This window comes from Capsella rubella, unplaced genomic scaffold, assembly GCF_000375325.1.
Source record: "Capsella rubella cultivar Monte Gargano unplaced genomic scaffold, Caprub1_0 scaffold_4, whole genome shotgun sequence".
NCBI lineage: Eukaryota > Viridiplantae > Streptophyta > Magnoliopsida > Brassicales > Brassicaceae > Capsella > Capsella rubella.
The window spans coordinates 8,941,063-8,953,919 of NW_006238920.1; the positions used below are offsets into that span (position 1 = coordinate 8,941,063).

The 12,857-nt window shown below is 33.5% G+C and overlaps 3 protein-coding genes across 5 annotated transcripts; 1 reads left to right on the forward strand and 2 right to left on the reverse strand.

The window, feature by feature from the left end:
- Positions 1–2,090: 2,090 nt before the first annotated feature.
- LOC17887759 (histone-lysine N-methyltransferase family member SUVH2) lies at positions 2,091–4,973 on the forward strand. 2 transcript variants are annotated; one of them, XR_002834419.1, is made up of 3 exons: positions 2,091–4,137; positions 4,221–4,340; positions 4,894–4,973. XR_002834419.1 is itself a non-coding variant. In XM_006293309.2 (2 exons), the coding sequence occupies exon 1, from the start codon at positions 2,172–2,174 to the stop codon at positions 4,101–4,103; it is 1,932 nt and encodes a 643-aa protein (XP_006293371.2). In that variant the 5' UTR covers positions 2,091–2,171; the 3' UTR covers positions 4,104–4,137; positions 4,221–4,566. The 2 variants fall into 2 exon arrangements, 1 of the variants encoding a protein (XP_006293371.2); XM_006293309.2 differs by lacking the exon at positions 4,894–4,973 and having other exon boundaries at positions 4,221–4,566.
- A 22-nt stretch (positions 4,974–4,995) lies between these two features.
- Positions 4,996–5,957, reverse strand: LOC17888698 (receptor like protein 42; the record flags this gene model as incomplete). Its single annotated transcript, XM_006296458.2, has 1 exon — positions 4,996–5,957. A coding segment is annotated over one exon (954 nt), but the record flags the coding sequence as incomplete, so codon positions are not given.
- Positions 5,958–7,014: 1,057 nt separating this feature from the next.
- On the reverse strand, positions 7,015–8,864 carry LOC17889241 (auxin-responsive protein IAA13). 2 transcript variants are annotated; one of them, XM_023785031.1, is made up of 4 exons: positions 8,334–8,864; positions 7,650–8,060; positions 7,504–7,565; positions 7,015–7,410 (listed from the first exon to the last, which is right to left on the reverse strand). In XM_023785031.1, exons 1-4 carry the CDS (start codon positions 8,543–8,545, stop codon positions 7,361–7,363), a joined length of 735 nt encoding a protein of 244 aa, XP_023640799.1. In that variant the 5' UTR covers positions 8,546–8,864; the 3' UTR covers positions 7,015–7,360. The 2 variants fall into 2 exon arrangements, with proteins under 2 accessions (XP_023640799.1, XP_006294888.1); XM_006294826.2 differs by having other exon boundaries at positions 7,650–8,057; positions 8,334–8,859.
- Between the last annotated feature and the right edge of the window lie 3,993 nt (positions 8,865–12,857).

A 12,857-nucleotide genomic window follows, 5' to 3' on the forward strand; every position in this document is an offset into this window, starting at 1 on the left:
GATTTAGCAACAAAAAACAAAAGATTTGAATAAATAGGAGTGGACATGGGATGCAAGATTATCATTTTAACTAGGTTCGGACCCGCGCTACAGCGCGGGGGAAATAATTACATATATATAACTTTTATCAGATTAAAATATGTTGCATTTTAATTTTGTTAGAGTGCAGTCGATTACGGTAAATCATATATTTGTATAATAAGTTTAAATAAAATAATAAAGGAAAAAGCGAGTAAATAATCATATACTGAGTTTTGATACAATTAAAAACACGGTAAAAATTTAACAGCACGAAATAATATTTGTCGATAAATTATTCATTTTGGCCATTTTTGTAGTAAAAGTAGGAATATATGTAAAAATTACATATTTACAATATATTTTTTGAAAGTCCAACCCGTAACAGAATTCATTTTGTAAAAAACATTATTCGTAACTCGTTTTATCATTATAATTGTGATTTTAACAATCTAGCCGTGAATTATCTAAAATTTACATATTTTGATATATAATATATTTTATCAATAAAAATTATGTATCCAAAATTACATTTATATCTTCAAAAAAAATATTTCTATATTTTAAATTTTAAAAGTTTTATATATATGAACCTTTTATTTATAATATTTTGAAACTATTTGAAATTTTAAATATGCTCATGTAACAATGGTTTTAATATTGGTCATACTTATAATGATTTTAAACCGTTGTCCAAAATATTTAACCGAGTGTAGTTGAGTATTATATGTCCGTTTTGAAAAATTCAAATTGCAACATATGCAAAAAAAGTTAAATTTTTATTAAATATTTATATTATATAGTATAATATCATAAATTAAAAATAATATCAAATAAAAGTGAAAGAAGAATAATATTTTTAAATAGATTGTATTAAATTAGTTAGAGAAATATTAGTAAATCTTATAATTAGTTATGGAAATAATACAATCCTAAAATTAGATTTGGAAAGTATCCGGTGTATGTATCCAAACCCATTAGTCTATCCAATTTTAAAAGATCCAATTATAAATTTCGGGTAATTTTTTGAAATTGACCCGACCCGGAAGTACTTTTTGTACTTCTCTTTTACTAATATAGGGATTAGGACTAGACATTTCAACTTTCAAATTAATTTTGGGTTTAAGACCATCATATTAGGTTTAAGCTACCGTGGCACTTTATAAAATATTTAAAACATAATATTTCAGAGATATGTCTATAGAGCCATCATGGATTTTGGCATATGAAAATAGATGACATCTTGTAAAATTTTCTAAAAATTAGTTTATTTAGTTGTAATTTAGTGTTTGATCTAAAAATCTTTAATGTTGTGGTTTTACCAGTAAAATAATGGTTAAAACCAAACTAAGGAAGAGAAAAACGTAGAGTTTTTTGTTTAAAAGAAGATGGAGATAGTTTGTATAATTTAAAATTTTATTCTTATTTAATTAAAAATTAAATCAAAGTTTGTATGATATCATATTATAATATAATTTTTTTCAAATACTGTAATTAGGTTCAAGCCTAAAAATATCATGTTTTAAACATTTGTAAACAATATTTCGTCCGATTTGCTCATTTGAGTTGATCATTTAGTATGAAGTTGACAAAAAAAAAATGTTGTGTGACATGTGTCCACATTAGTCGTTCTTAACATAAATTTTTTCAAATAATTGGGTTCAAGCCTAAAAATATCATGTTTTAAACTATTGTGTGACATGTGTCTACATTACACCTTCTTTTATATAATTAAACATTTTATCAACAAAAACATTATAAGGGAGTTTTTTTTTTTTAACACTTATAAGGGAGTTAACCATGAATTTGTAAACACAAAAAGGAAAATCTCCTTTTTGTAAATTTGAAATATTTAAATTACAATTACAAATATTTAACTTTTATTTGAAATATAAGATTTGTCAAAATTTTAAAGTCATTATTTCATGATGTTTTCATTCAAAATTTATTGTAAGAATTAATTACAAATTAACTAACTAACTCGATTTTGTTTTTCCTTTTTTTTTTATTTCTTTCCAAAACATGAACAATTATGTGGACAAGTTGAGACAACTTCCAAAAGTAATGCAAGCAGGCCGGGTCCGAATCGTGACCCGAATACTTTCCGGAATCGGAGCCCGGGTGTTGTTTCTGTCTTCGGTTCATTGGGTTGGATGAGTACAGTGATGCCATTTCCTGACCTCAACCTAATGCCGGATTCTCAATCGTCGACCGCCGGAACCACAGCCGAAGACACTGTTGTCACCGGAAAGCCATTAGTTAAGGCCGAGCCAATTGAAGAATGGCAAATCCCACCATCATCTTCCCCTGATCAATCAGCCAGTAGCGATCTCGTCGCCGAGTTTATTCGTATCTCCAACCTCTTCCGCTCCGCATTCAAGCCGCAGCAGGTCGAAGGATACGGATTGGATTCCGGTGCGATCGTTGCTGTACCGGATGAAGATAACCGGGGATTGATTGAACCGCCTTCGGGAGTCTCCTCCGTCGTTGTCTCGCCTCGTCCCGCGAAATTCGAGAGACCGAGAGAGCTGGCGAGAATTGCAATTCTTAGTCATGATCAACGGACGCAACTCCGGCAAGTCATGAAACAAACTCGGATGATTTATGAGTGTCTTCGGGTTCATCTATTAGCAGAGGAGAGGAAGTGTCCTGCACTTGGTCAGGGGCGTAGAGCGAGGAGTGATATGACGGCTGCAGGTATGATGAGGGCTCGAGGGCTGTGGTTGAATTACGATAAGCACATAGTTGGTCCAGTCGCCGGAGTAGAGATTGGGGATGTATTCTTTTATAGGATGGAGTTGTGCGTGATCGGACTACACGGTCAGCAACAAGCTGGAATTGACTGTTTAACGGCTGAACGGAGCGCCACTAGAGAGCCTATAGCTACCAGCATTATTGTCTCAGGTGGTTACGAGGATGATGAAGATAAAGGAGATGAACTGATTTATACTGGTCACGGTGGGCAGGATAGGCATCAGAGGCAGTGTGAGAACCAGAGGCTAGTAGGTGGGAATCTGGGAATGGAGAGAAGTATGCAGTATGGCATCGAGGTACGGGTGATTAGAGGAATTAAGTATGAGAACAGTATAACCTCCAAGGTGTATGTCTATGATGGCCTTTATAAGATTGTAGAGTATTGGTTTGCTGTTGGGAAGTCCGGTTTCGGGGTGTTTAAATTTAGGTTAGTTAGAATGAAAGGGCAACCGAGGAGGGCCACTGAGGTTATGAGCTTTGCACAAAGACTTAGACGTGAGCCGTTGAAGGTTATGCCTTATGGGTATGTCAGCTTCGACATTTCTAACAAGAAGGAGAATGTCCCTGTGTATCTGTTTAATGACATAGATGGTGATCAAGAACCGAGACACTATGAGTACATTACAAAATCTGTCTTTCCTCCTGCTATTTTTGGTCAAGGGGGAATCAACAGGAGTGGCTGTGATTGTACCAACTCCTGTACAGATGATTGTCTCTGTGCGAGGAAGAACGGTGGTGAGTTTGCATATGATGATAACGGGCATCTCTTGAGAGGAAAGCATGTAGTTTTTGAATGTGGGGACTTCTGCAAGTGTGGTCCGGGCTGTAAGAGCCGTGTGACACAAAAGGGATTGAGGAAAGGGCTAGAGGTTTTCAGATCGAAGGCAACCGGTTGGGGTGTCAGGACACTCGATCTAATTGAAGCTGGTTCGTTCATATGTGAATATGCAGGTGTTGTAGTCACAAGACAACAAGCTGAGATTCTATCAATGAATGGCGATGTTATGGTCTATCCTGGTCGGTTCACGGACCAATGGTGTAACTGGGGTGATTTATCTCAAGTATACCCGGGTTATGTTAGGCCAAATTACCCATCTCTCCCCCCACTGGATTACGCAATGGATGTGTCGAAGATGAGGAACGTGGCTTGCTACATTAGTCACAGCAAAGAACCGAATGTGATGGTGCAGTTTGTTTTGTATGACCATAACCATCTGATGTTCCCTCGCGTAATGCTATTTGCGCTGGAGAACATCTCACCCTTGGCCGAGCTAAGCCTGGATTATGGTTTAGCGGATGAAGTCAATGGAAAGCTGGCCATCTGCAACTAGTTTAACAAAGTTTGATTTTGTTCTATAGATTGAGGTAAGGTTTCATCATAATGTTGTTATATCCTTGGTCTCCCTGTCTTGCGCCTATGGTATTAATCTGTTACAACACTGATGCAGGTGGAGAAAATTTTGAGAGAAGAAAGCCTTTCTCTGCTTGTTTGTTGTTCTGTCGTCCCATCTTTCTGTGAAGCAAGAACTGGAGGCATGGTCGGAGAGAGTTATGCATCCATTTTGGGGGTGGGTAAAAACTTTTCTTTGTCCAGTGTAACCTTTGTTCTGTTATTAATGTACTGAATTTTTTTTTTGTATGTTTCTCTGTTGCTCATTTGATGGAGCTTAAAGCTGAAAAAGGAAAAGAAAAATGTAATAGCAAATCAACAAAACATTCTGTAAAGAATTTTTGTAGGATAGCTTTTTGAAGTTGTTTTCATTTATCTTAAAAAGTTTGCCTTTTGTTCTGCAAGTTGATCAGTATCATCACAATGTGTAAACACATACATTTATCTCATCTAATCATTTTTTGAGCCGTTTGGAGATAGTTGAAAGTATTCATTGGACATTGTCTCCATACACACCATGATTCAAAGATTGGTAACTGGAAACCAACCTTCAAGATAGATTTTTGTTATTAAACTTGCTCTTCTTTTGCCTCTCTCATCTCTGTTTCTTGTCCACAAAACAGTGACATGAAACCATCTAAGGCATCTTTTGTTTGTCTTTCATGAGAACACCTTGTTTTTGATTCATGAGTTGAGCGACACTGACCTGGCTGAGATTGTAAATGAAACAGGAAAAGCTGGTGAAGAGAAATGTATTTTATACACATATGATGATGCTTTGATTACAGACACGAACTACTTGACAGAGGATTCAAAGATCAAACAAAGGAATGGAGCAACTCTAACGGTTTCTGCACCTATCCGAACCAATTATCTTGACAAGCCAGTCCGGCTTATATAAAGCAATGGCATGTCCTACTGCCAATCCAAACAGTAGTCCAGGCCCGTACCCTATTGCTACTGCTCTCCAGCTCAACACTTGTTCTTCCTCTGTGTCATCTTCGTGTTTTTCTTGTTGTGTTGGGGGAGCACTAGGTGAAAAGCAAATGTTCTGGAGAGGAAGACCACAAAGCCATGCATTCCCTTCAAAGGATGATATAGGCTGCCCACTAATCTGTGTCCCTTTTGGTATTTCGCCCGTGAATTGGTTATGTGAGACATTTATGTACGCCAAAAACGAGAGTGTCCTTAGTTCTTGAGGGATTTTACCCGAGAGTTTGTTTCGGGACAGGTCCAGTGACTCGAGTTCGGTAATATTGGCAAAAGACACCGGAACTTGGCCTGTGAAAGAGTTGTTGGATAAGTTGAGTGCAATGAGCGCCGTCAAGAGACCAATAGAATCTGGGATCTGTCCACCAAGTCTGTTTCCAGACAAATCTATTGCAACATAGAAAGTAAGTACCTTTTTATGCTCCATATATAGACCTTTGTATCGCAAGTCTAAAGTAAAAAGATACTGATAGAGAGAATTATTATAGTCTCCCATATACATCCGCCCATCTCCATATATCATGTTTGATGATACACTCCAATTTACAAAGTACTCTGGTGACAAACTTCCGGTAAAGCTGTTATCTGATATATCAAGTATCCGCAGCTTGGGAAATCCTAAAGGTCCTTGAGGAGGAGATATGGGACCATAGAATATGTTTGAACGGAGGGTAAGGGCTTCCAAATCCGGCAAAACCTTGAGCCAGAAAGGAAACACGTCTATATGCCATACATACCAAGTCAAAGTTTTTTTTTTTCTCTCTGGTCTTGGTGAAACTCTTGACTTATAGACGAGAAGACTCTGTCAAGTCAAAGTTCAAGAGTCGGTCATCTTAGAAAGCTTTAAAGAGTAGTGACATTAGTCTGTTTGTAACTGGAGAAGAGAAGATAGTTAAATTTCAAAATCTATTGTGTGGTGACAAATATTTATTGGAACGTTCTAGCTCAGGCTAAGTCTCACAGTTAAGCCCGCTCTGCTTTTACCTCTCATCTCCTATATTCCGTGTCTTTGTTTGTTCCCTTGCCAATTTTTCTTCAGTTAATGGTGAATCCATGAGATTGAAGTTTGATTTGTAGGATTAGTTCAAACTTCTAAGTTATTCTTGAGAGAGAGTTTTCATGTGCATAGTTTCTTTCAATGTTATCTAACACAATCTCTGGTTTAAGAACTTGAGACGATGGAGCAATTTAGTTTAAAATTCTTTATCAAGGAACAAAAAAATGGGTTGGGCCTAAGCAATTATAACGAGGGAACTCTGTTGATAACCGCGTGCGGCTTAATGAGTCAGAACACTTTATCTCCATTAGAGGATAAACGCCATTGATTTTAGATTAAGACTGGCGGCGGATTTGGAAAGAAGAAGAAGGAATCATCTTAGACCTATGGTAGCTTAATGCGGTGGCCATGACAATAAGTTGAAAATGTTTCTAAAACGTAGCCACCGCTATTTTGGTAGCTAAATCGGTGGTTGAATTAAAATCTCACTTAAATCAAATTATCATGATCAAGTTTTTTCATGTGTCAGACCATTAGTATATGTAGACACTTCCTTCACTCGCAAGTCGACAAGTTTCCGCACCAGCTCAACTCTACTTGAGCATCTCACAAAGCAAAAAGCATTAGAGAGATCAACAACACCAACATCTCACCACCAAAGGTTTGCAAGTGACCATGCATTACTTTAGGAATTTGCAAGTGACCATTACTTTAGGAAGTAAAGAATGTTTTAGAGTTGCTAATACATTATTACTTACACCATACCTTTGTTATGTGTTTCTGAAAACATATTTGGTCTAAAATGCTTATGATTGTAGAATATGTGAAGAAAAGGTATACAAAAGTGACAATAAGAGCAAACTCATAAGCAAAAAGAAAAAACCCTTAAAGACATACTATCAGATAAGCGCTTCAAATATTTACAGTGTAGTAAAAGAAATAAAGAGCATTCTCTTCGATCCATAGTATATGATGAAATCTCAACCGAAATTTAAAAAGACAGACCAAAAAAAAGAAACCCTAAAGCCAACCAGGAAAAATATATAAAAAAAAACCATTAGAGGAACCAAGAGAAAACACAAACTGGATATAAGATCAACCTAGCTTCTGCTTCTTTCCTTATGCTTTGATTCATAAGTATCTCATAATTGCAACCAAAAAAAAACAACCCAAAATATAAAACCTGTAACAGCATATTGTCGAAATGAGATCTACATCGGCTGGTTTCGTTGTCTCTCATTTGGATCTTGATGTCTTGCAGCTGCACATATATCAACATGTTTCAGTCCCAACTTTTTCTTTCCATCTTTTCAACAAACAATAAGAGAAATCAAGACAAGATATGTCTACGTACCGAGTCCATTAGCTTCAGAGGTTTTCATCACCCTAAGCCTTTTCACCGAGGTGGTAAACATTCTAAAAAGATGACGAAAACATGTTAGATCATTGAAACAAACATTTATCAAATTTTAAACTCATGGTTCTTTCTAGATCTATTACCTCCACGGAACATCGCCAACAAGCATCCAATCACCTTCCTTGTCTTCATAAGTAAGTACAAACTCAGACGATCCATCCAAAAGCCTCAACGGTTTAGTGAACTGACCCGTTAACCCGATAGTACCCGGATTAGTTCGAAAGAACATATCTTCCAGTGTTTGCGCCAAATTCTCGTAAGATGAATGGGCATTCAAATCCACTTTTCTTCCTATAGCAACTCCATCCATGTTCACCTTAATAAACCCAACTTGCACTTTCCCATTCACTTTCTTTGTCGCATCTTTAGGCTGATCATCATTCACTTTCTTCTTACCAGCGTCTTCTTCTTCTCTTGCCGACTTTGTAGCTTGGTTATTAACCAAACTGTTCATCCTATGTGACCCAATAGGAGGCCATCCCACAACTTGACTGCTACAACCAAAACAAACATCACTCAGGACTATGTAAAACAACCAAATGGATCAAGACCAATCTCAAGAACAGATTCAGCTATTCAGGATTCCTAGTTCCAAAAACAGAGCCCTTGTTCCCACATAAACTCAGATCAAAAATACATTAACAACAGCTAAACAGTAAAGAACCTTTTAGAACTTCCTCAAAACAAACTCTGTTTCCGAGAATAGCAATTTGACATCACACTTGAAAGATCTTTCAGTAAGCGCTAAATTCAGTTAAAAGACGAACCTTGAACGAGGAGGAGATGCACCAGCGTGAGAAGCAGAGTCAGCAGCACGTTTAGAGCCAACAGAAGGGAAGTCCTTAGCCGTCAAAAGCCTCCCACGCTCTCCCCACGCGCCACCACCACCAATCTTGGCAGGCGTTCCACCGCCAAGACTAAGGCCAAGACCAAGCTCAAGCTCACTCTCACCTTTCCCCATCTCAAGTTCAGTAATCATCACAGACAACAATAGCAACAGCAACAAAAAGAAAGAGCCCTAGAGTCCAAAATCAACCCAAAAGAGAGAGAGAGTCTTTTGAGAGTCAAGAACGCAGAGAAAGCAAGAAAGAAAGAAAAACCTGGGAAAGGAGACAAAGAAAGATAGAGAGAGAGAGAGAGGGAAACAAGAAAACAAACAAACAGAAAGAGACAGAGAGAGGATTTTAAGGGTTTCTTGAAATCTGAAAGAGAGAGTTTGAAGAAATGAAGAAGAAGAAAGAAAGAGAAAGAGAGAGAGGATTAGGTGGTGGAGAGAGTGATGAGAAGCGTAGGCCCCTTATGTCTGGTAGTGGCCATACCAACAACAATGCCACAATTCTTCTTCTTTAAAACTCTCCTTTCTTTTCTACTTTATTATTATGTATTTCATTAATCTTTAATTATATTATATATATAGAAAAAAAAGATCTTAACTTTTGCTTCCCGACATTATCAAACTTGTCGTGCTCCCGTTTGCGTTATTGTTTTCTCTCTACCTATGTTTTATAAAAATGACAAACAGAACCAAAAAATATTAATTTAAAAAACAACAGTGTTGTTTTTGTGTTGTGTGTTAGTTTTATATTTGTGGAAAGCTTTGTTTTCTTTTTATTTACATCACACTTACTTTTCTATATTTGCAAGAATTTGTATTCGTTTTGATGATTAGCTATTGTTTGATCCTTATCTGTTAGCTATTGTTTTATATCATGTTCATAGCAACTGCTAAATTCGTGAAACTGTATATAGCTACGTCAACGTAATCACCAGTTTGGGTATAATTTTGGATTAACATTGGAATATATAAAAAGATAGTGGATATACAACTGTTATAATTTCATTGGAATGACTAATCATTTTGTTTCAAAAAATATATTACTCTTATAATATCTTCTTCTTTTTTTCGTCGATTATGTTAATATGATTCTGAACTTAATGCTGCTGCAGGATAACATTTTGTTGATCTGATATTCTTAACTTCACTAATTAAACTTTAGTTTATTATTTTATGTAATACAACAAATATTTAACTTGTCATAAAATAATGTATTTCTTTTCTTTCTTTTTTTTTGGTGGAGGAGTATGATGAGTTTCCAAATAAAGTGAGAACAAAATTGGTTTTCATAATAGGAATTATTATAAATAAATAGTGGTGATGAGATTACTCATCATCATGTTTCTTGATATGCTATGATGATCCTTTGAAAACTTTTTCAATCGCAATTGATGTGTTGAAATTTCTCTTTTGATCAAAATCATGACTAAATGAGAAACATATTTGTACTAGATCTATTCATGGATTTGTTAATTTTTTTTTTTTTTTTTATAGTTTTCTCTTCTTAAATTTAGATTTCAAAAACAGAATCAGTAATCTACATTAGTTGACCTGAAAATAATATTTGCAACAATGATCTAAAACTAGGTAAATCACAAAATAAAATAATATTTATATATTTATTGATTAATCACATAAATTTGTTAAACCGTAGTTTCATAATATCACACCATGTCTAATCGTTAAGAGAAATTTTATTGGTCATGCTACTAAAGGGTTTAGATGCATTTTCTTCTCTTCTAGAATATTATTGTGGTTGTATTTTCATAGTAACGATTTTATGTTTTTCTTTTAGAGTTTAAAATGAATCTTTAGATGTGAATCGTCAAAGTTTGTTGAAATTAATTCCACACTATAATTAAGATACAGTAAATATTTCATATAGGAAAGTATAATAAAAATGACAACAGTGTTTTTTTTTTCTTTTTTGCTTAGAAAAGCTCAGGACACCTGAGGGAGAGGAGAAAACCTCTTCAGACTTCAAAGCGACTTATTCTCTCAGTTCAAAGTACTATAGCTACCAGTTAGTCAATATCATATGATATTATTTTTTTGGTTATTTGTATTTCACGTTATTTATACGTTTGTTCTAGAACTCCGTGTAATTTTCGTTTTCTTTTTCTTTTTAATTAATATTCGCGAATTTTCTTCGACTTATTTTGCAATTTGTATACACTTCTTCTTTTCTTTAGTTATATAGAATTTTTCTGTCTTAGGGATATCTATCTGTGTCGTTCCTTTATAGGACAAAAGGCACGAACATTGCTTTAACTATAAAGTCGATATACCCCCAAGTGCAAGTGGGCTGTGGGGTTTTGTCTAAAAAAGGTAGAATAAGAAAATACTATTGTTGTTGTAGTAGTAGATGATACAAAACAGTTATTTAATATTCGTAAAACACCTCCTATCATATTATTAATGAATGTTGGTAAAAGAATTGCTATGAATTAGAGAGAGTTCATAAGCTTTTAGTATCTCATTTTTGTATCCTTCAATCGAATTATACTAAGATTAACTCTTTAAGAGAAAAAAACCAAAATTGGTAGAAAAAGTTATGGGATTGAAATATAACTTACAAAACTGATAGATTTTTATTTTCCTTTTTAATTTTCAAATATTTGCATCGATTATAAATATTGATGTCGCATGTAGGGGTCGAGTTCTAAAAACTGATTAAGATGGATAATTTATATGCAAATTCAAAATGGATCATTCATATACATATATAATTCTCTATATAATAGCTATGAACAATATCAAATGATGACATAAGGTGTTTCACCTAGGCATAAACCTTGCTATTTAACGTATTAATCAATAGATTTTTTTTTTTTAGGTGCACCAAAAAAAATATATTATAATATCTCTATATTAGTAAAAGAGAAGTACAAAGGAATACGGGTCGGGTCAAAATTAAAAAATTAATCCAATTTTAACAATTGGATATTTCAAAATTGGATATTAAATTGGGTTTGGATACATACATCGGATACTTTCCAAATCTAATTTTAAGATTATATTATTTCCTTAACAATTTTATGATTTCCTAATATTTCTCTAACTAATCAATTATTATTTTTTCTCTAACTTTTATTTAATAATATTTTTAATTTATGATATTAAACTATATAATAAAAATATTTCATATTTTTTTTTTGCATATATTGCAATTTGAATTTTTCAAAACGGACATATAACATTCAACTACACTCGGTTAAATATTTTGGAAAATGATTTTAAATCAGTATAAGTATGACCAATATTTAAACCATTGTTACATGAGCATATATATAAGTTTAAAAGGTTCAAAATATTATAATTAAAAGGTTTAAATATATAAGAAATTTAGAATTTAAAAGATTTAAAATAAGTTTTGGAGAAATAGATGTAATTTTGAGGACATAGATGTAATTTTATTGATAAAATATATTATATATCAAACTATGTAAATTTTTGATAGTTCGCGAGTAGTTTGTGAAAATTACAATTATAATTGTAAAGCGAGTTATGAATAATATTTTTTACAAAATGAATTCTTACGGGTAGGTCTTTCAAAAAATATATTGTAAATATGTAATTTTTACATATATTCCTACTTCTACTACAAAATAGTCAAATTGAATAATTTGTCGATAAATATTCTTTCGTACTGTTAAATTTTCACTTGTTTAATTGTATCAAAATTTAATGTATTATTATTTACACGCTTTTTCGTTTATATTTTATTTAAAATTATTACACAAATATATCATTCATCGTAATCGACTACATTGCAATAAAATTAAAATATTAATATATTATAATCCGTTAAAAGTTATATATATATGTAATTATTTCTCCCGCGCTGTAGCGCGGGTCCGAACCTAGTTATATTAATAAGAGATCAAACAAACAAAATACTGTAAAAAGATTATAAATCATAAGGAAAGTTCATTTTACACAAAATTTACCTTAGTTTGCGGTTCTCATGCAGGGTTGTGAGAGTAATCTCAAACTGTGGTTTATTTAACTCGATAAGGAAAAAGGTATACGTATGAGTTTTCTCATTTGTTGTTATTCGTGAATCGAGTGTAAAGGAAAAAGAGATTATACAACATTTTTTTCTTTTGCAAAAGTTTTTTCAACAACCAGCTGAAATTAAAATCGATGTTGTTCGTGTATATATTATTTCAACGAATTAAAATCGATCAAATGCACCGTAAATTGTGTTAAGTCTCGCTCTTGATGAGAACATGCATGCAGCAAGTTGAGAGAGTCAATATCATTTGGAATCATAAGGAAAAGACAAAAGCAGATTCATGAAATGTAATTTGTAATCAAATGTTGAGGATAAAATGATGGATATAACTTCACGCTTGTAAATATATATATATATATATATATATATATATATATATATATATATATATATATATATATTATAAGAAATAAACAAACGTAACTAACTAACGTAACT